Source organism: Lutra lutra, chromosome 9, assembly GCF_902655055.1.
Source record: "Lutra lutra chromosome 9, mLutLut1.2, whole genome shotgun sequence".
Lineage (NCBI taxonomy): Eukaryota > Metazoa > Chordata > Mammalia > Carnivora > Mustelidae > Lutra > Lutra lutra.
The window spans coordinates 21,083,984-21,099,299 of NC_062286.1; the positions used below are offsets into that span (position 1 = coordinate 21,083,984).

Consider the following 15,316-nt stretch of genomic DNA (forward strand, 5'->3'; position numbering starts at 1 on the left):
CTGGTGAAGGGGCTGTGCCGAAGGCACGGATCTAGGGGAGACTGAAGAAGCTACACGCATACCCCCATTCCATCCCTCACTGGCATGACCCTAAGCTTTGCTTCTCTCAATTTCCTTTCCTCAGCTATAAAATGGTCTCCCGGGGAACTGGAACTAGATTCCTGCGCCACTTTTCTGGAAGATGTGAGCAACTCATCCAGAGGGGGGAATCCTGGGGGTTCCCTGTACAGAAGAGATTCCCAGGAGTCCTATCCACTCTGTGATGTCTCTGACACCACTCGGCTCGCGATCTCCTTAAACGGTTTACAGAACGCTCTGACATTCACAGTGCATTCTCGTTGTACTGTCCTCATCAGCCGCTTCTACAAACGGGAAGACCTGGGCCCGTAACTGTCCACTGTCACCCTGTGGACACGAGTGACCCAGGGAAAAGCCCAGCGCACCCGCCCCGGGGGCGGGGCCATGGCGCGGGGCGGGGCGGGGCGGGGCCGCGGCGGTGTGGGTCACGTGACGCCCGGCCCGGAAGCGCTCGCTCCCGAGACCCCCGGGTGACGGGGTCGGGATCTGCCTTCTGGAGCGACCGGGAGGGTCGCGGGGGTCCCTGCAGTTTTCCGCTCCTCGCATCCGCCGCCATGGCCTGGACCAAGTACCAGCTGTTCCTGGCCGGCCTCATGCTTGTCACCGGCTCCATCAACACGCTCTCGGCCAAGTGAGTCCGGGCCCGGCCGGGAGGGGTGGTAGCCCAGGCGGACCTGCCGCGGCCCGCGAGGGCTCTGAGGACCCCGCGCACCTTCCTCTTCCTCCCCCTTCTCGGCTCTCCTTTCCCGGCTTCACCGGCTCGCTCCGTTTCTCCGGTCGGTTCACGCGGATTGGGGGCCCCCAAGGGGCGAGCAGCCCGGAGAAACATGGACCTAGGCCGTGTGGCCCGCTGCAGGATCCGAGCCCTGGCTTTGATCGCTGTGTGCTTGATCCCGGCGAGTCCCCTATCCCGGCGGTCCCCTTCCGTCTCCATGCCTCAGTTTCCTCATCTTTAGACCAGTTCCCTCTCCAGCCCCTTCCAACGCGGCGGGCTGGAGGCCAGACCCTCTAGGAGCTTTGGGCAGGAGTCGGGTGAAGGGGCGCTCCCGCACTGTGCACGCGGACTACAGTGGAAGCCGTGAGGGCCGAGTGACCAGTGAGCGTGGCAGGCTGCCGCGACAGACCTGGGGATACCCTGTGTGCTCCTCATGGAGGAGAGGTCACAGCTGGGCCTTGACATTTTGGTGGGATTTCTACGTGTGGCCAGACGTCGCTGCAGGGAACCGCAAGGCCACATGGAAGTGTATGTAACTAGCACCAAATGCCCAGGCCGGATTTTATCCCACAATCAAAGAAGAGCTTTTGAGCAGGGAGTGACATGTTATAAGTGATATGATGAACCGGGTAGTCAAGATGCAGGGTAGTTTAGTGCAGGGAAGACCACTCCAAGGCTGCTGCTGGGCCGATGAGGGAGGGAGGAGGGGGCAGTGAGGCAGGCAAGGAGGGGACAGGTGGGAGAGCAGGTGCAGAATGAAGCCATAAGGCCTGACCCACAGGATCGAGAGAGACAAACAGCCAGTGACCCCTCCAGGGTTTCTGCTGGGAGAACAAAAGTGTCATGAACCCAGACAGGAGTCTGGGTGCACAGTTCAGCTCTGATGAAGAAGGGTGGGTGTTTGTGAGACGGTGAAGACAGACCCCAGGAGGTTAGGGAATGAGGCCCCAGGGCCGTCATGAGGCCGGGAGGGGGGGGTGTTGAGCCTGCCTCCTCCGCCATGTACAGGAGCCCCAGGAGGCAGGCCCTTCTCTTGGCAGTGCTTTGTCGCTTGCTCTGCCCCCATCTCAAGGCAGGGCCCTCCTGCCCCACCCTGTTTACCATCTCAGAACCCTCAGTACCCAGATCCTGGCCTTTCTCTGAACCTATCCCAAAAGGCATTTGGAGAGGAGTAGACAGTGTCCCTGTCCCAGCCAGACCTCACTTCCAGCTGGACCCTTCCAGGCTCCGCAGCAAGGCAGGGTCACACCAGCAACCTTCTGGGCTGTGCTTGAGGCCCTCTGGGGGGTGGGGGGCTAGTCATCTCTTACTCATTTTTGAGGTATTTGTTCACATGCCCCAGGGGAGAGGTCTGGGAGGAAGGTACCCTGTCCAGTTCATCAGACGTGTATAAGGGACCTACAGGGTGCGAAGCACCGTCTGGACTCCGGGAAGGAGGCTAAAGTAGCCAAGAGATCATTTGAGTTGCTTAGGGTAGGAGGCGAAGGGGGCGGAGCATACACACCTGACAACCTCAGTGTCCTCCCTTCTCCAGAGGAAGTGGAGTTCTGGGTGGACACCACTGTCTCTTGTTTGTCTGCATCTGGATTGTGGGCTGGTCTCCTTCCCTATAAAGGAGACTCAGCCTGAGAGCCCCCATCTCAGGATCTGAATGCAGCAGAACCAGTCGTCCATCTGTCCGTCTGTCATACCATTCAAGGTCTCAGCCACATGCTTAGAGAGTGGCTCTATATTTCCCGGGGCTTCTGTGCCCGAGGAGAGTCGAGATGGCCAGTTATTACTGGAGTAAACTGACTCAGCTCCTTCCTGGTCAGGTAGGAGGCCCTGGGATTCTTGGCCCCAGAAGACCTTGCCCTTGCAGGCTGCCTAAGAGACAGGAAAGAGACTCGCACGTGGGGACCCAGACTTTGGCCCTGTCCTGTGCCAGGTCACCTGATATGGGGCCTTTCGGGAGCCTCCCTAACTCAAATGGGCCCCAGAAGTAGGCCCTATACAGGGTTCTAAGGCTAGACTGTGAGAAGGACGCCCTCCGAGAGAAAACGTGAGACAGGGGCTGTGTGCATCCTGGTGGGGATTACTGATGTGAAATTACGCTCTGACCTGCACTTCCTGGCGAGGACAGACGGACTAGGATGGGACCACAGCAAGTCCCTAGCAGCTGCTGTAGTCAGTGCCTGGCCCTTTCATGTGTTAGTCTAATGAACTCTCGTAACCAGCCTATGAGGGAGATAAACTCCCTGTCCCCAGATCAGGAAACCGAGCTATGGAGAGATGGGACTGCTTACCCGGGGTCAACTCAGCTGTTCTGTGACAGAGTTGATATTCGAGCCAAAGTGATCTGGCTTAAGAATTCAGGCTCTTAACTGTCAATATGGAGTGAGGCTAGGGGTTTCTCAAGTCATTTTTCAGGGCACTTAAAGCTGTTAGAAACATAGAGATCTCCCATCCTAATGCCTACAATTTATAGTCTAGGTCCCACGAAAAGTTTCTTTTAGTGACTGACTGGCTGGCGTCAGAGTGGGGACCAGAAACTAGGTCTCAGTCCTTTTACAGACAGTACCCCCAAAGTCCCACTTCCTTGGGGATCCCCTCTCGCATCTCCCCACAGAGAGCACCCAGCCCCAGCCCCGTGGAAGTTGCAGTGCCACAAGCAATGGCTTCCCACCCCCCCATCACCAGAGTGCCCTCCCTCTGGGATGGGGGAACGGGGGTGGGGGGAGGGGGGTATAGTACTCGTGGTTCTCGTTTAGTGTCTCCAGTAGCCTCTTTCGGTTCCTTGACCTGTAAAGGGTCCCGGGAAGATGAAACTTGGCAGAGGAAGTGGGTGAGCACCTGCCCCCTGCTGTGTGGGGACCACAGGGCAGCTGTCCCCTGGAGGAGGCCACTCTACCTGCTCAGCAGTTCTGGGTAGGCTGCAGGAGATGGAGACGGGGCTGCTCTTGCTGGGGCGGGGACAGAGGCTACCCACCAGCCTGGCCCTTTGGCCTTGTCCCTGGTCCTGGGCCTCGGCAAAGGGCCCCTCCAGTCCAGTGGCTGCTTCTCCTTTCTGTGGCTGCTTTCTCCCCGCTCACCCAGACCTTCTGCCCATGGGTCTCCTGCACAGCAGACAGTCCCCACCCCCCTGTGGGGTCCTGCCCATTTCAGAGCCCCATTCTCCTGAACCCAGCTAGGGTCCTACATGTCAAGAGCCAGGGTCAAGCAGGTGCTCACTAAGTGAGGCTCAGATGTCCTCCGAAAGGCTGCAGGCTGTGAAGCCCACCCAGCCAGAGAGGGGCCAGGGGGTGGCTTCCCCTCCAACAATCAAGGCCCTGGTGCGGGGACCCTGGCAGGAAAGTGGGACCCCTGGATCTCTAGTAGGGAAGGACTCTCACCGTCCTTCCTGTGCCAGCTCTAACTTTTGCCTTGGTGGCTGACCCCACTCTTAAATTCCAGAAGCTGGCCTGGGATGATTGCTTCCAAGGGGTTCTTGCAGCAGCCATGGAAAGCCCAAACCTGGAGGGTAGTGTGTAAAGTGAAGAGAGCACAAGGAGTGGGAGCTATGGGATTCGATGAGTCACGGGGCCTCTCCGAGCCTCAGGTTCATCTGTAAAATGGGCGTGACTTCCCACCCTTCAACCCAGGCACCAGGCAGGATCTACCGAGGAAGATTGGGTAATATTTAGAGGTCTCGTGATTGTTTATCACCAATTGCTGTGACACTGAAGAGTAGAGCAGCCCAGCGGCCTTGCTGGAGATTCTAGGCAGGAGGAAGGAGCTGACTCACTGGGCTGGAGGAGCAGGGGGAGCCAGAGGAAGTGGCAGAGATTCTGCTGGGGTACTGGACACCACTGTCAGACCGAAGCAGCCACATCGGCCACTTCCTCAGTCTCTCTGCACCCGCCACCCTCACGTGGCCGTGCATGCCTCTCAGAATGCTGAGCTCTGAGTTTGGCCAGGCCGGAGTGACTCACCCCTGGCCAGGCAAGCCCGCCCCCCGGCCTGCCTGCTGAGGCCCCTCCTAAAAGAAGCTAGTCTCCTGACTCAGTCGATAGAGTGTGCATCTCTTGATCTCAGGATCATGAGTTCGAGCCCCATGTTGGGTGCAGAGATCACTTTAAAAATTTTTTTAATTAAAAAATTTAAATTAAATTAAATTTTAATTTAAAAAATTGATGAAAGAAGCCGGTCTCTGCCAGCAGAAGGCATCTTCTCATGTAGCGTCAGCCTGACTCTCGAGATCGAGGGTCCCCCCAGGCCGCCTCCTGCCCACGCCACCGTGGCCTTCCTTTAGAACAGGCTGTCTAGAGAGGAGAGAGGGCCCATCTGCAGAGCCTCCTCTCTCCGCCTCAGCCAGGGGAGTGGGAAGAATCTGCAAAAAGAAGGTGATGGGAGAAAGTCTGGTGCCGAGGAAGGAGCAGGGAGCTGGAGGTGAAGACCCCTGGGGACGAACCCCTCTCGGCACCAAATTGAGTCCCTCGAGCGCTCTCTGATCCCTGGGGCTGTCTATCTTACATTATGTATTACTTTTGACCATTCCTCGGTGTTGGTCTCACTATCCCCATTTTATAGATGAGAAGACTATTAACTTGTCCAGCCTGTGAGACTCAAAAGTCATGAGCTTTCCAGGGATTCTGCTGCCTTTTCTGAATGCAAATTCAAGCAAATGGATCTGGCCCTAGACCTGCCCGTTGTTAACTGTATGGGTCCGCACTCGGCTCTCGCCACCCCTCCGCCCCAAGCCACGAAGTCCCGGTCCGTAAAATGAAGAACATGAGTGTCCGGCACAGGCCTGGCGTGGAGTCAGTACTCAGTGAGTGGTACATTTATCAGAACATGCAGCTAAGTGTTTTTGCAAACAGCTGTCCCACCTTAGGGGCCCTTGCTGTCCTCCCCTGTTCAGCAGAGGCTGGATTCTGGCTCTTGTTCTGTGCTCTCTGGGGTCCATCGGTGCCTGTGCAATGAGCTGAAGCCTGTCTGAAGACCGGGGTGAGACACTAGACTCCAGCCCCGAGTCTCTGCAGGCCTGAACTCCTCCTTGCCTGAAGGAAGGCTGGAAAGGGCAGCCGTTCCCCCGCCTCCCCCACGACACCCAATCCCTTGGGCCACAAGCCCGCCCTAGGCGTCCAGATACAAAAAGACTCCATTTCCCAGGCTGGGAGCACTGCCAGCCCCAGCTTGTTGAGGCAGACCTCCCCCTTGGGGGAAGCAAAGGAGGCCCTGGGGGCAGGAGAGGGAGCTCGGCATCAGCCTTAGAGCCAGCTCTGCTCTCAGTGCTCACCCCTGGGGGACAAGCCCAGCCGGGCCCACTGGCAGGCAGCATCTCCCCCTGTGGGAAATGAGGAGTCATGCAGACCCTGCCCATTTGCCTGGGCGAGTCTAGAAATGCCACTGGTTGAACAAAGGAAAAATGTCTGAGCTCCTGTATGCCGGGAGCTGGGGAGACAGAAGTAGAGATGTTGCTGGATGCTGAGCGTGGGGTAGTGGCTTGAACGCACACAGTGATGGGTGTGTGAGTGGTCATCACTGTAAGCTGTGTGGGCTGCAGCCCAGGGGGAGTTCGGGGAGGCGGCTCTACCACTGGGTCTGGGGGTCTTCTGGAGCCTGCTGTGAATCTGGGTGTACTACCGTGATGGGGAAGGGGCTTCCACACATGCCCATGCCCTGAGCTTCTAGGTGACCTTTTTGGGCTTGGCAGAACCTCCCTTGTTTCCTCCTGGAGGAGCCCTGGCTCCAGCTCTAGGAATGTCCATCTCCGACTTGCTCTGGGGCAGTCGGCTCTGCACTTTGGGAAAACAGGGCCTCCTTACTCTTGCTCGCTTCTCTGTTACACTCAGTTGCCTCCCGCAGGCCCTCCCAGAGTGCTCTTTCTGCAAAAGCAAGCCTGACCTGCTTTGGGGGGTGAGGGGCCACACCATTGGTCTGCGGCCCCCACCAGTATCCCACATCCTCTCCTGTCTGGGGATCCAGGGACCAGAACTTGCAGCAGATGGGGCAGAAATGAGACCCCGCAGAGCAGGCAGTTTCTTGAGTTGTGGCTTTCTTTGCGCCGTTGGTACTGGGACTGGTTACAGCCTGGTCCCCTGACCCAGATTTCTCTCCGCATTTCCAACCAGTCCTATGAGACCTACCCACCCTTCAGCTCTCCTGAAGACCCTCATCATTCCCAAGAACCGCAAGCCCTCCTAACTGTCCCTCCTGGCATCTCTGGGGTGGGTGGGATCTTCTGCTGTGAGCTCACTCACTGTGAGCTAAGTTCGCCCTGGCCCTGTTTTTTTTCAAAGGCCCTGGGGTATGTTCAGATCAATGAGCAGATGTGGTCTCGCCCTCAGGGCTGATGGGAAACCCTACTGCATTCAGCCTGTCCTTCCTGCTGCCAGCGTCCACGCCTTATGCCCATTCCCAGGCAGTGGCAAAGAGCTCCTTGTTCCCCTCCCTACACTCAGGGCACAGGGAAGCCAGGGCTGGCCAGGATCTTTGTCAAACCCAGCCCCTACGCAAGGTCCCAGGCTTGCTGCCCTGTTGGGCGGGGGACAGCGGAGACAAAAGGCTTCCCCCTGGCTTTTGAAACCTCAGGCTTGTTGCAGAAATGAGCCAGCGGGGTAGGGCTGGGGACTACCACGTGGCTGCTCTTCACAGGCATGGCAAGGAAGGACGTTTAAGAAAGAGAAGTCCCAAGTCTTGTAGTTTAGAGACAGCCACCGCCTAGGTGCAGGGCGCGGCAGAAGGAATGGGTCCAGGGCCCCAGGACGCTGCCCTGTGGCAGCATTGACTCCAGTCAGCTGCGTGATGTGACAGACTCAGTTAGAGCCGTGTCCATGAGTGACAGGGTGTGCAATGTGAAGGAGGGGCTGCTGTCTTGCCATGCTTGGTCTGGGCCAGATGCCACGCACTTAGCTCTGGGCCTGAGACCCCCTGAGTGCTTCCAGAAGTCAGCAGTCAGGGGAGTGAAAGGTTAGAAAGGGCTGGGGCTGATAAGCCACAAGATGAGAAGCTTTAAAAGAGAGTAGGAAAGTGTCCAAATATCTAAAGGACTTTTTTTTTTTAAGATTTTATTTATTTATTTGACAGAGAGAGAGAGCACAAGCAGCGAGAGAGGGAGAAGCAGGCTCCCGATCCCAGGACCCCGGGATCATGACCTGAGCCAAAGGCAGACGCTTAACTGACTGAGCCGCCCAGGCGCCCCTAAAGGACTTTTTTTTTTTTTTTTAAGATTTTATTTATTTATTTGACAGAGAGAGATCACAAGTAGGCAGAGAGGCAGGCAGAGAAAGAGGGCGAAGCAGGCTCCCTGCTGAGCAGAGAGCCTAATGCGGGGCTCGATCCCAGGACCCTGGGATCATGACCTGAGCTGGAGGCAGAGGCTTTAACCCACTGAGCCACCCAGGCACCCCCACTAAAGGACTTTTAAATGAAAGAGATTAGACAAGACCCCAGGGACCCAACAAAGCCCAGCCACAGTGAAATTGGGGGGCCAGGGTTTTAGTGCATGGACAGCAGATAGTACAGAACAATTGGTGGGAGCTGCCCAGGGCGCTGTGCCGCAGAGGATTCTGGGCTTGTGTCTGGTGTTGCTGGGAAAGTGTGCCAGACTCAGTGATGCCATCTGTCAGGGTGCTGGCTGGGAGGCCACTCCACTAGTGCCATGTATTGCCACCTGCTTCCCTGTCAGTGCTAGAAAGACCCTCCAAACCCTTCAGGTTATAGGAAGGTGACCACCTGGTCTGTGCCAGGAAGTCGTTTCCCAAGGGCCCGAATGCCCTTGCAGACCACAGGCTCCTGATATTTTTTGTGCCATGGGTCCATTTGACAGTCGGTAAAGCCTAGAATATTGTTTTTTAAAATGTGCAGTTAGGGGCATCTGGTGGCTCAGATGGTTAAGTCTGCATTCAGCTCGGGTCATGATCCCAGGTCCGGCGATCAAGTAGGGCTCCCAGCTCAGTGGGGAGTCTGCTTTTCCCTCTCCCTCTGCCTTTCCCCCTGCTTGTGCTGTCTCTGTTTCTCTGTCTCTCTGTTTCAAATGAATGGGTAAAATCCTTTAAAAAAAAAAATGCAATTAAAGGTTTGGATTACAGAAAAAGCTACTTACTGAAATAAAGTTATCAAAACATTGAAAAAGCCAATTTGTGATGTAGTAATATGTGTGTGTAGACGCTTCTTGACACAGAAAATTGTAAGTAGTGGGTCTAATCACTGTGATTTTCTAGTAGCAATGCATGTAAATGCCACTTCCCGGTACCTACAAGGACTGACATGCCGGGAAGAGTAGCCAAGACGTGTGTGACAAAATCACAGGTACTGTGGGGCTACATTCACAATGTGAGGAAATGCTACATTTCAGCTAAAGGTTTCTAGCCCGCCCCCCACCCCCTTGCTGATCCCAGATGAAGACTTCGTGCTGCAGGAACTGGCCTCTTATAGAGTGGAGTCTCACGCTGAGCCTGGTCCCCTAAGTTTGGGCCCTTGGTGTTGAGAGGAGCAAGCTTGTCCGCAGACCCCAGGGCCAGAGTTGCAGAGCTGGTGCAGTGCCAAGGCTTTGACCTTCTCTTTCTCTCTGCTGCAGGTGGGCAGACAACTTCATGGCCCCGGGCTGTGGAGGGAGCAAGGAGCACAGCTTCCAGCATCCCTTCCTCCAGGTATCCGCCCCATCCCTCCCCACCTCCTGTTGGCCAGGCCTCTGGTCAGGTGTCCCCCGTAAGGCCCTGAGGCTTTCTCACCTGGGGTGGAGCCTTCCCCTGCTTCCAGAAGAACCATCCTCTCCCTCCCTCTCTCCCTCCCTCCCCAGAATAGAGGCCAGGGTGTGAGTGCCCACAGAAGGGGGCAGAGGGCACAGCCCTCTCTGGGAGGGCTGCCTAAGTCCCGGGGAGCAGGCATGCCCAGGATGCTATAAGGCCAGCCCTCACATGTCCTCATCAGGACCCATCTGGAACATATCGACCCCCGTAGCAAAACCTGCTCTCCATCCTTGGGAAGCCCATACTCCACTGGGACGGGGCAGACAACATAAACAGGAGGCACCTGTGGCCAGACTAGGAAGCAGAGGCTCATACTTCAGCCCCTGCTCTCCCAGCAACTTGCTCCATGGCCTTAAGGAAGTTCTAGAGCCTCTCTAGGCCTCCGTTTCTCCATCTAGAACTGACCGGAGGTTGGCCTTAGATTGGTGGTTTTCAGACCAAGCTGTCTACAGCCTCAGGGTTTCCATCGAGATGTTGCTAGGGGTTAGGGCTTAGACCTAGGAGGTAGTGTCTGGCATTCCACATACAACAGCTCTGCTTTTGTCTGGTATATGTGCCAAGTCACAGGAAAGCTTCCATGTGAAGACGGGCTGTGTTAAAATTCTGTCCAAGGTGATTCTCCTTCCAGCTGTGAACTTACAGGGTTCCGTCCCTGCAGGCAGTGGGCATGTTCCTGGGGGAGTTCTCCTGCCTGGCGGCCTTCTTCCTGCTTCGGTGCAGAGCAGCGAGGCACCCAGATGCCAGCATGGATCCCCAGCAGCCCTTTAATCCCCTTCTTTTCCTGCCCCCTGCCCTGTGCGACATGACGGGGACCAGCATCATGTATGTGGGTGAGTAGCCGGGCCAGGCTGCGGAGGGCCGGAGGGGGCACTGGTGAAGCAGCCGCCCCTACCCCAGCTCACCTCACCCCTGCCTCGTCCCAGACTTACACACATGCGCACACACACTCACGCACACACGCAAACGAGCGAGATTTGCTGAGCACACACTGTGTGCAAGGCATGTCTTCAGCCCTGAGGGCCCTGCAGTGACTGGATAGCGTTGGCCCTCGGGAGCTCACATCATGTGTCCCCTCTCCCAGCCCTGAACATGACAAGTGCTTCCAGCTTCCAGATGCTTCGGGGTGCAGTGATCATATTCACGGGCCTCTTCTCGGTGGCCTTCCTGGGACGGAGGCTGGCGCTGAGCCAGTGGCTGGGCATCCTTGCCACCATCGCGGGACTGGTGGTCGTGGGCCTGGCCGACCTCCTGAGCAAGCACGACGATCAGCACAAGCTCAGTGAAGTGATCACAGGTGCGACAAGGGGTGGGGACCCAAGGGCTACCGCTCCTGGTCTGCCCTCCCTGGGAGCCCAGCACAGTCGGTCACAGGACTGTTGCAAGCTCTCCTGTGTGCCAAGCCCTAGGTGAGGGCACAGGGGGACGTGGGCCGGCATCTGCTTGCAAGATGACGGCTAGAGTGCAGAAAGGCGCAAGTAGCGTGAGAGGGAGGTCAGAGGAGGGAGAAGGTTTGTCCTATGGTAAACACGCACAGACTGCCAGGTCTGGGAGGGGGAGCGACCCACTGTCTACGGAGCGTTCACCTAGTACCCAGCCTGGCAGCCTACTCAACAATGACGGGACCCTTCCGGTCCTCGGAGGATGGACTAAACTGGAAATGTCTATCACCAAGTCTCGTGCATCTCAGAAGACCTGCATATTACCCCCACTGTGCCCCTCGCAGGCCTCTGGATCTTCTGGACCCTCAGCCCAGAGTGATAACATGCCTATGCTGCTGGCCTGCGCCGCTCCTCAGGGGCCAGGAGACCAGGCATGGGGCTGCCGTGACTGCCTTGTGAATCATATGGGACCCTGCCAAACCAGGGGCTCTGGGGGTTCTCATGTCCCTGCGGGAGCCGTCCACCCCAGCACTGGGCCCACCACCCTAGCGGGGACCCTGTGGCTGTGCTCCATCCCAACCCCACCCCCTGCAGCCCAGCGTTACCCTGGCTCCCTTCCCCACAGGGGACCTGTTGATCATCATGGCCCAGATCATCGTCTCCATCCAGATGGTGCTCGAGGAGAAGTTCGTCTACAGGCATAACGTGCACCCGCTGCGGGCAGTTGGCACTGAAGGTGTGTGAGCACAGGGGCTCGGGGGCTGGGGTATGGCTGTGGGGGCACCCTGGACAGTAGCTTGTGGAGGGGATGCACAAGGAGGAGTTCCAGGCGAGGTGCCAGGGCCCACGGGGAGGGCATGAGCCCCCTCCCCAACTCCTCCCTCCCTTTCCCATGAGTGTGCTGACAGAGACTCTGACCCAGGAGCTTGGGTTGGGGGCGGAGAGGGGACAAGGTTGAGGATGAAAGGGATGTGCGCCCCACTCTAGAGGAGCTGGCCAACAGGGAAGGGCCAGACAATGCATTTGCACTCAGACCACTCAGATGACAAGCACATCTGAGTGTCTTCAGGACAGGGAAGGTGGTGTTCGAACTATAGCAAGAGCGGGAAGGAGGGAAAACTCCAGACAGAGTGAGAACATGGGGAGCCGGCCCTGAGTGGTGAAACCAGTAAGGAGTGGTTGGTGAGATACAGGTTTGGTGTCGGGGTAATGATCAGGAATTAGATAGGTCAGGGTCTTATTGTGGAGAACCTTGAATGTCAGGCAAGTGGATTTAATCCAGACTTTAAATGACAAACAGGGAGGAGCCACCAAAAGTTGTTGAGCCGGGAAGTAAAGACCAAAACCTTTAAGCTTTAAGAATATGAAGCCAATGGGGCATACTAGCACAACACCAGCCACCTGTGGCCTGTGGCCCCGTTCGGGAGCTGTGCGAGCGCCAGGGGCTCCTGGTATGATAGCCCTCTCCACCCCTTGCAGCATCACACACCTTGTTGTGTCCACTCGGTTTTGTTCCCAGAGACTCTGAACGGAGCCGTGCTCTGATTCACATTCTCGTCGGCTCCCAGTCGCAGACCGGTGACCCCGAATTCGAGAACTGTGTTTTTCCGCGCTTGTGAAAACAAGCGTTCGTGGCCGCAGCTGACGTTCTTTTGTAAATGAGCACAATAGAGTTGAGGAGCGCCAGAGAACATGGGAAGGGTAGCTGCTATTTTGTGACAGTGCGTGCATGGGTACGTGCCTGTGCATATGAGCGCTGGTCATGGTATAAAATGTAATTTTTATTCTTGGTCCAGTTGGAAGACATGATGAGAGTGGAGCAGGGCAGCTATAGCCCCCTTGGTGGGGCGCTGTGAACTCGGGGTGAACAGGAAGGAGCTGGCAGGAGGCCAGCAGAAGAGGGTCTTCCCGGAGGGGGACCAGTGGGGCTCAGCTGGGTGTGGGGGGAGGGGAGGGGCCAGAGTTGAGCAGAGAGAGCAGGGTGCTCCCTCTACCCCCACAGGTCTCTTCGGCTTCGTGATCCTGTCCCTGCTGCTGGTGCCCATGTACTACATCCCCGCGGGCTCCTTCAGTGGAAACCCCCGCGGGACGCTGGAGGACGTGCTGGACGCCTTCTGCCAGGTGGGTCGACAGCCACTCATCGCCCTGGCGTTGCTGGGCAACATCAGCAGCATCGCCTTCTTCAACTTCGCGGGTATCAGTGTCACCAAGGAGCTGAGCGCCACTACCCGCATGGTGCTGGACAGTCTGCGGACCATTGTCATCTGGGCCCTGAGTCTGGCACTGGGCTGGGAGGCCTTCCACCCCCTGCAGATCCTGGGCTTCCTCATCCTCCTGATGGGCACCGCGCTCTACAATGGGCTGCACCGCCCGCTGCTGAGCCGCCTGGCCAGGGGCCGGCCCCCCGCAGAGGAGGGCGAGCACGAGAGACTGCTCGGCGGCTCCCGGACTCCCATCAACGATGCCAGCTGAGCCTCGCGTGGGTTCTCCGCTGCTACCTGGATGCACCTTGTCCACCCTGAGGCCGAGGCTGCTCAGGCTGGTGAGCCTCCAGTGGCCTGTCCCCGAGGCCTCATCCTCTCCTCCCCACAGACCCCCCCCCCCCCCAGGGCAGCTGCTACCCCAAGAGATGACCAGACACCCAGGTCCTCCTTGGTCACCACCCCCTGTGCTGCCCACACAGGCCTGAGTACGGTGACCTACCCCTGCCACGCTCCCCCCAAGTCCCTCCTGCAACACGAGCACTAAATCATGAAGTGGAATTGCAGGAACTAACAACCCTAAGATTTTCTCTTAAATCATAAGCTAAATTTGGTTCTCCAGAGAAGAGAGGTCAGTGAACACATTCAAACTGGAACTCGGCGCCGTGTTTTCTAGAACCTATAGGCTATTTGCTAAGCCTGCCGTGGAGACCTAAGTTTTAGCTGGACTGTGCCACAAACTCGGCGTATGTCCCCCAGCCCATTACCTAGTGGCCCTGGGCCTTGGGGTCCTCGTCTGTAAAACAGAAGGTGCAGCTGCTGTGGCTCCGGTGCCTTCCAGCCTCAGCCGGGCCCATCCTCTGGGAAAGGAGGAGCACCTTCTTTGGAAATGCTCCTCTGCTCACGGTGCCTCCTCCCCATGCCAGTGCTGGCATCCTTGCTCCCACACTCTCAAGGCCTCCCTGCCTGGGGCGGGGAGGAGGGGGATGATGGGGAATTCCAAGCAGCCCTTAATAGCAGCTTTTACAAACTCTTCACCTTCCATTTTAAAGATGAGAAGACTGAGGCCCAGAGATGTAAGTGGTTTTGCAAGAAGGCTCTCCTGCTGTAGACTCCGGCCAGGCCCTTGGGATCCAGAGCCCATCTGGACCTCAACCCTACCCCCAGCAACCCGACTCCACAGATATCCCTCCAGGGTGACGAATTTACTAGCACTGCGCCATTTAGAGTAATTCTGGTGTCCTGGGCATGTGTTAAGTGCTCAGCGGTAATCCTTCGGTGTAATAAGCCGCACGGGTGGGTGCAGATGAGGAAGCCACGGCCCAGAGGTGCTTCACGGACTTCTTCACTGTGCCTGCAGTCCCAGCTAGGTTTGCCTGATTCCAGACCTACAGCCCCACCCACCTTACAGGTCTCTCTGGGGTCTTTGGAGTAAATTTTCCATGGCCAGAATGAAAGCTTCATGTGCTGTTGCTGTTGTCCGCCCCCCAACCCCTGAAGAGAGGGGACTGGCATTAGGGACCCCACGGAGCAGAGCAGCCCTTCCTTGTGGAGTTCCTCACTCCGTGGCAGTTTCTGGAGCCTCAGACCATTTTTCTGGGCAGCTCCATCATAAAACAAAACACTGAATGCCTTCCTTAAAATAGATCCTGGGGGAAGGGCTCTTTGACAACGCAAAGCCCTCAGGCTGTGTGGGAATCAGCAGGTTATTAGATTGTTGGGAGGGGAGGGCCACTCGCTGCCACCAGCTCCAAGTCCCCAGGGGCCCAGCTTCTGTGGGCCACAGTGTGCACCCCAGAAGAAGGAAATGGGGGGTGAGCCTGGTGGGGAATTCAGCTTCCTTGTCCAAAATAACTGGGGCCTTGTGATGGCATTTGAGGCTCTATTTTTAAAAACAAAAGGGAAATTGACACACTGTCAATTTTATTTTATTTTATTTATTTTTTTTTTTTTTTTAATGAGAGGGAAGGAGCACAATGGTTAAATATCAGGCCTGACTCCAAATCAGGCAAATCACTTTACTTCTGGATCTTTGGGTCTTCACATCTCTAAAATGGGAAGGCTGGCCCTCCATCTTGTGGGATGAATGTGAAAATCACATAAAATAATAAACTGAAGGTGCCCGTAAACACCCACGTGGCAGAATGTCATGTCGGGTTCACACTGCCCTCTGGGGTGGCCTGCTGGGGGCACAGGAGTCCTAGCAGAGGCCCAGCACGGAGCATCAGTTCT

General features: G+C 56.8%; 1 protein-coding gene across 1 annotated transcript; it reads left to right on the top strand.

Annotated features, from left to right (window-relative positions):
* The first annotated feature begins 494 nt into the window (after window positions 1–494).
* Window positions 495–15,208, top strand: SLC35F6 (solute carrier family 35 member F6). Its single transcript, XM_047746807.1, has 6 exons — window positions 495–709; window positions 9,333–9,405; window positions 10,163–10,334; window positions 10,586–10,798; window positions 11,509–11,619; window positions 12,886–15,208. The coding sequence occupies exons 1-6, from the start codon at window positions 633–635 to the stop codon at window positions 13,353–13,355; spliced, it is 1,116 nt and encodes a 371-aa protein (XP_047602763.1). The 5' UTR covers window positions 495–632; the 3' UTR covers window positions 13,356–15,208.
* The last annotated feature ends 108 nt before the right edge of the window (window positions 15,209–15,316 follow it).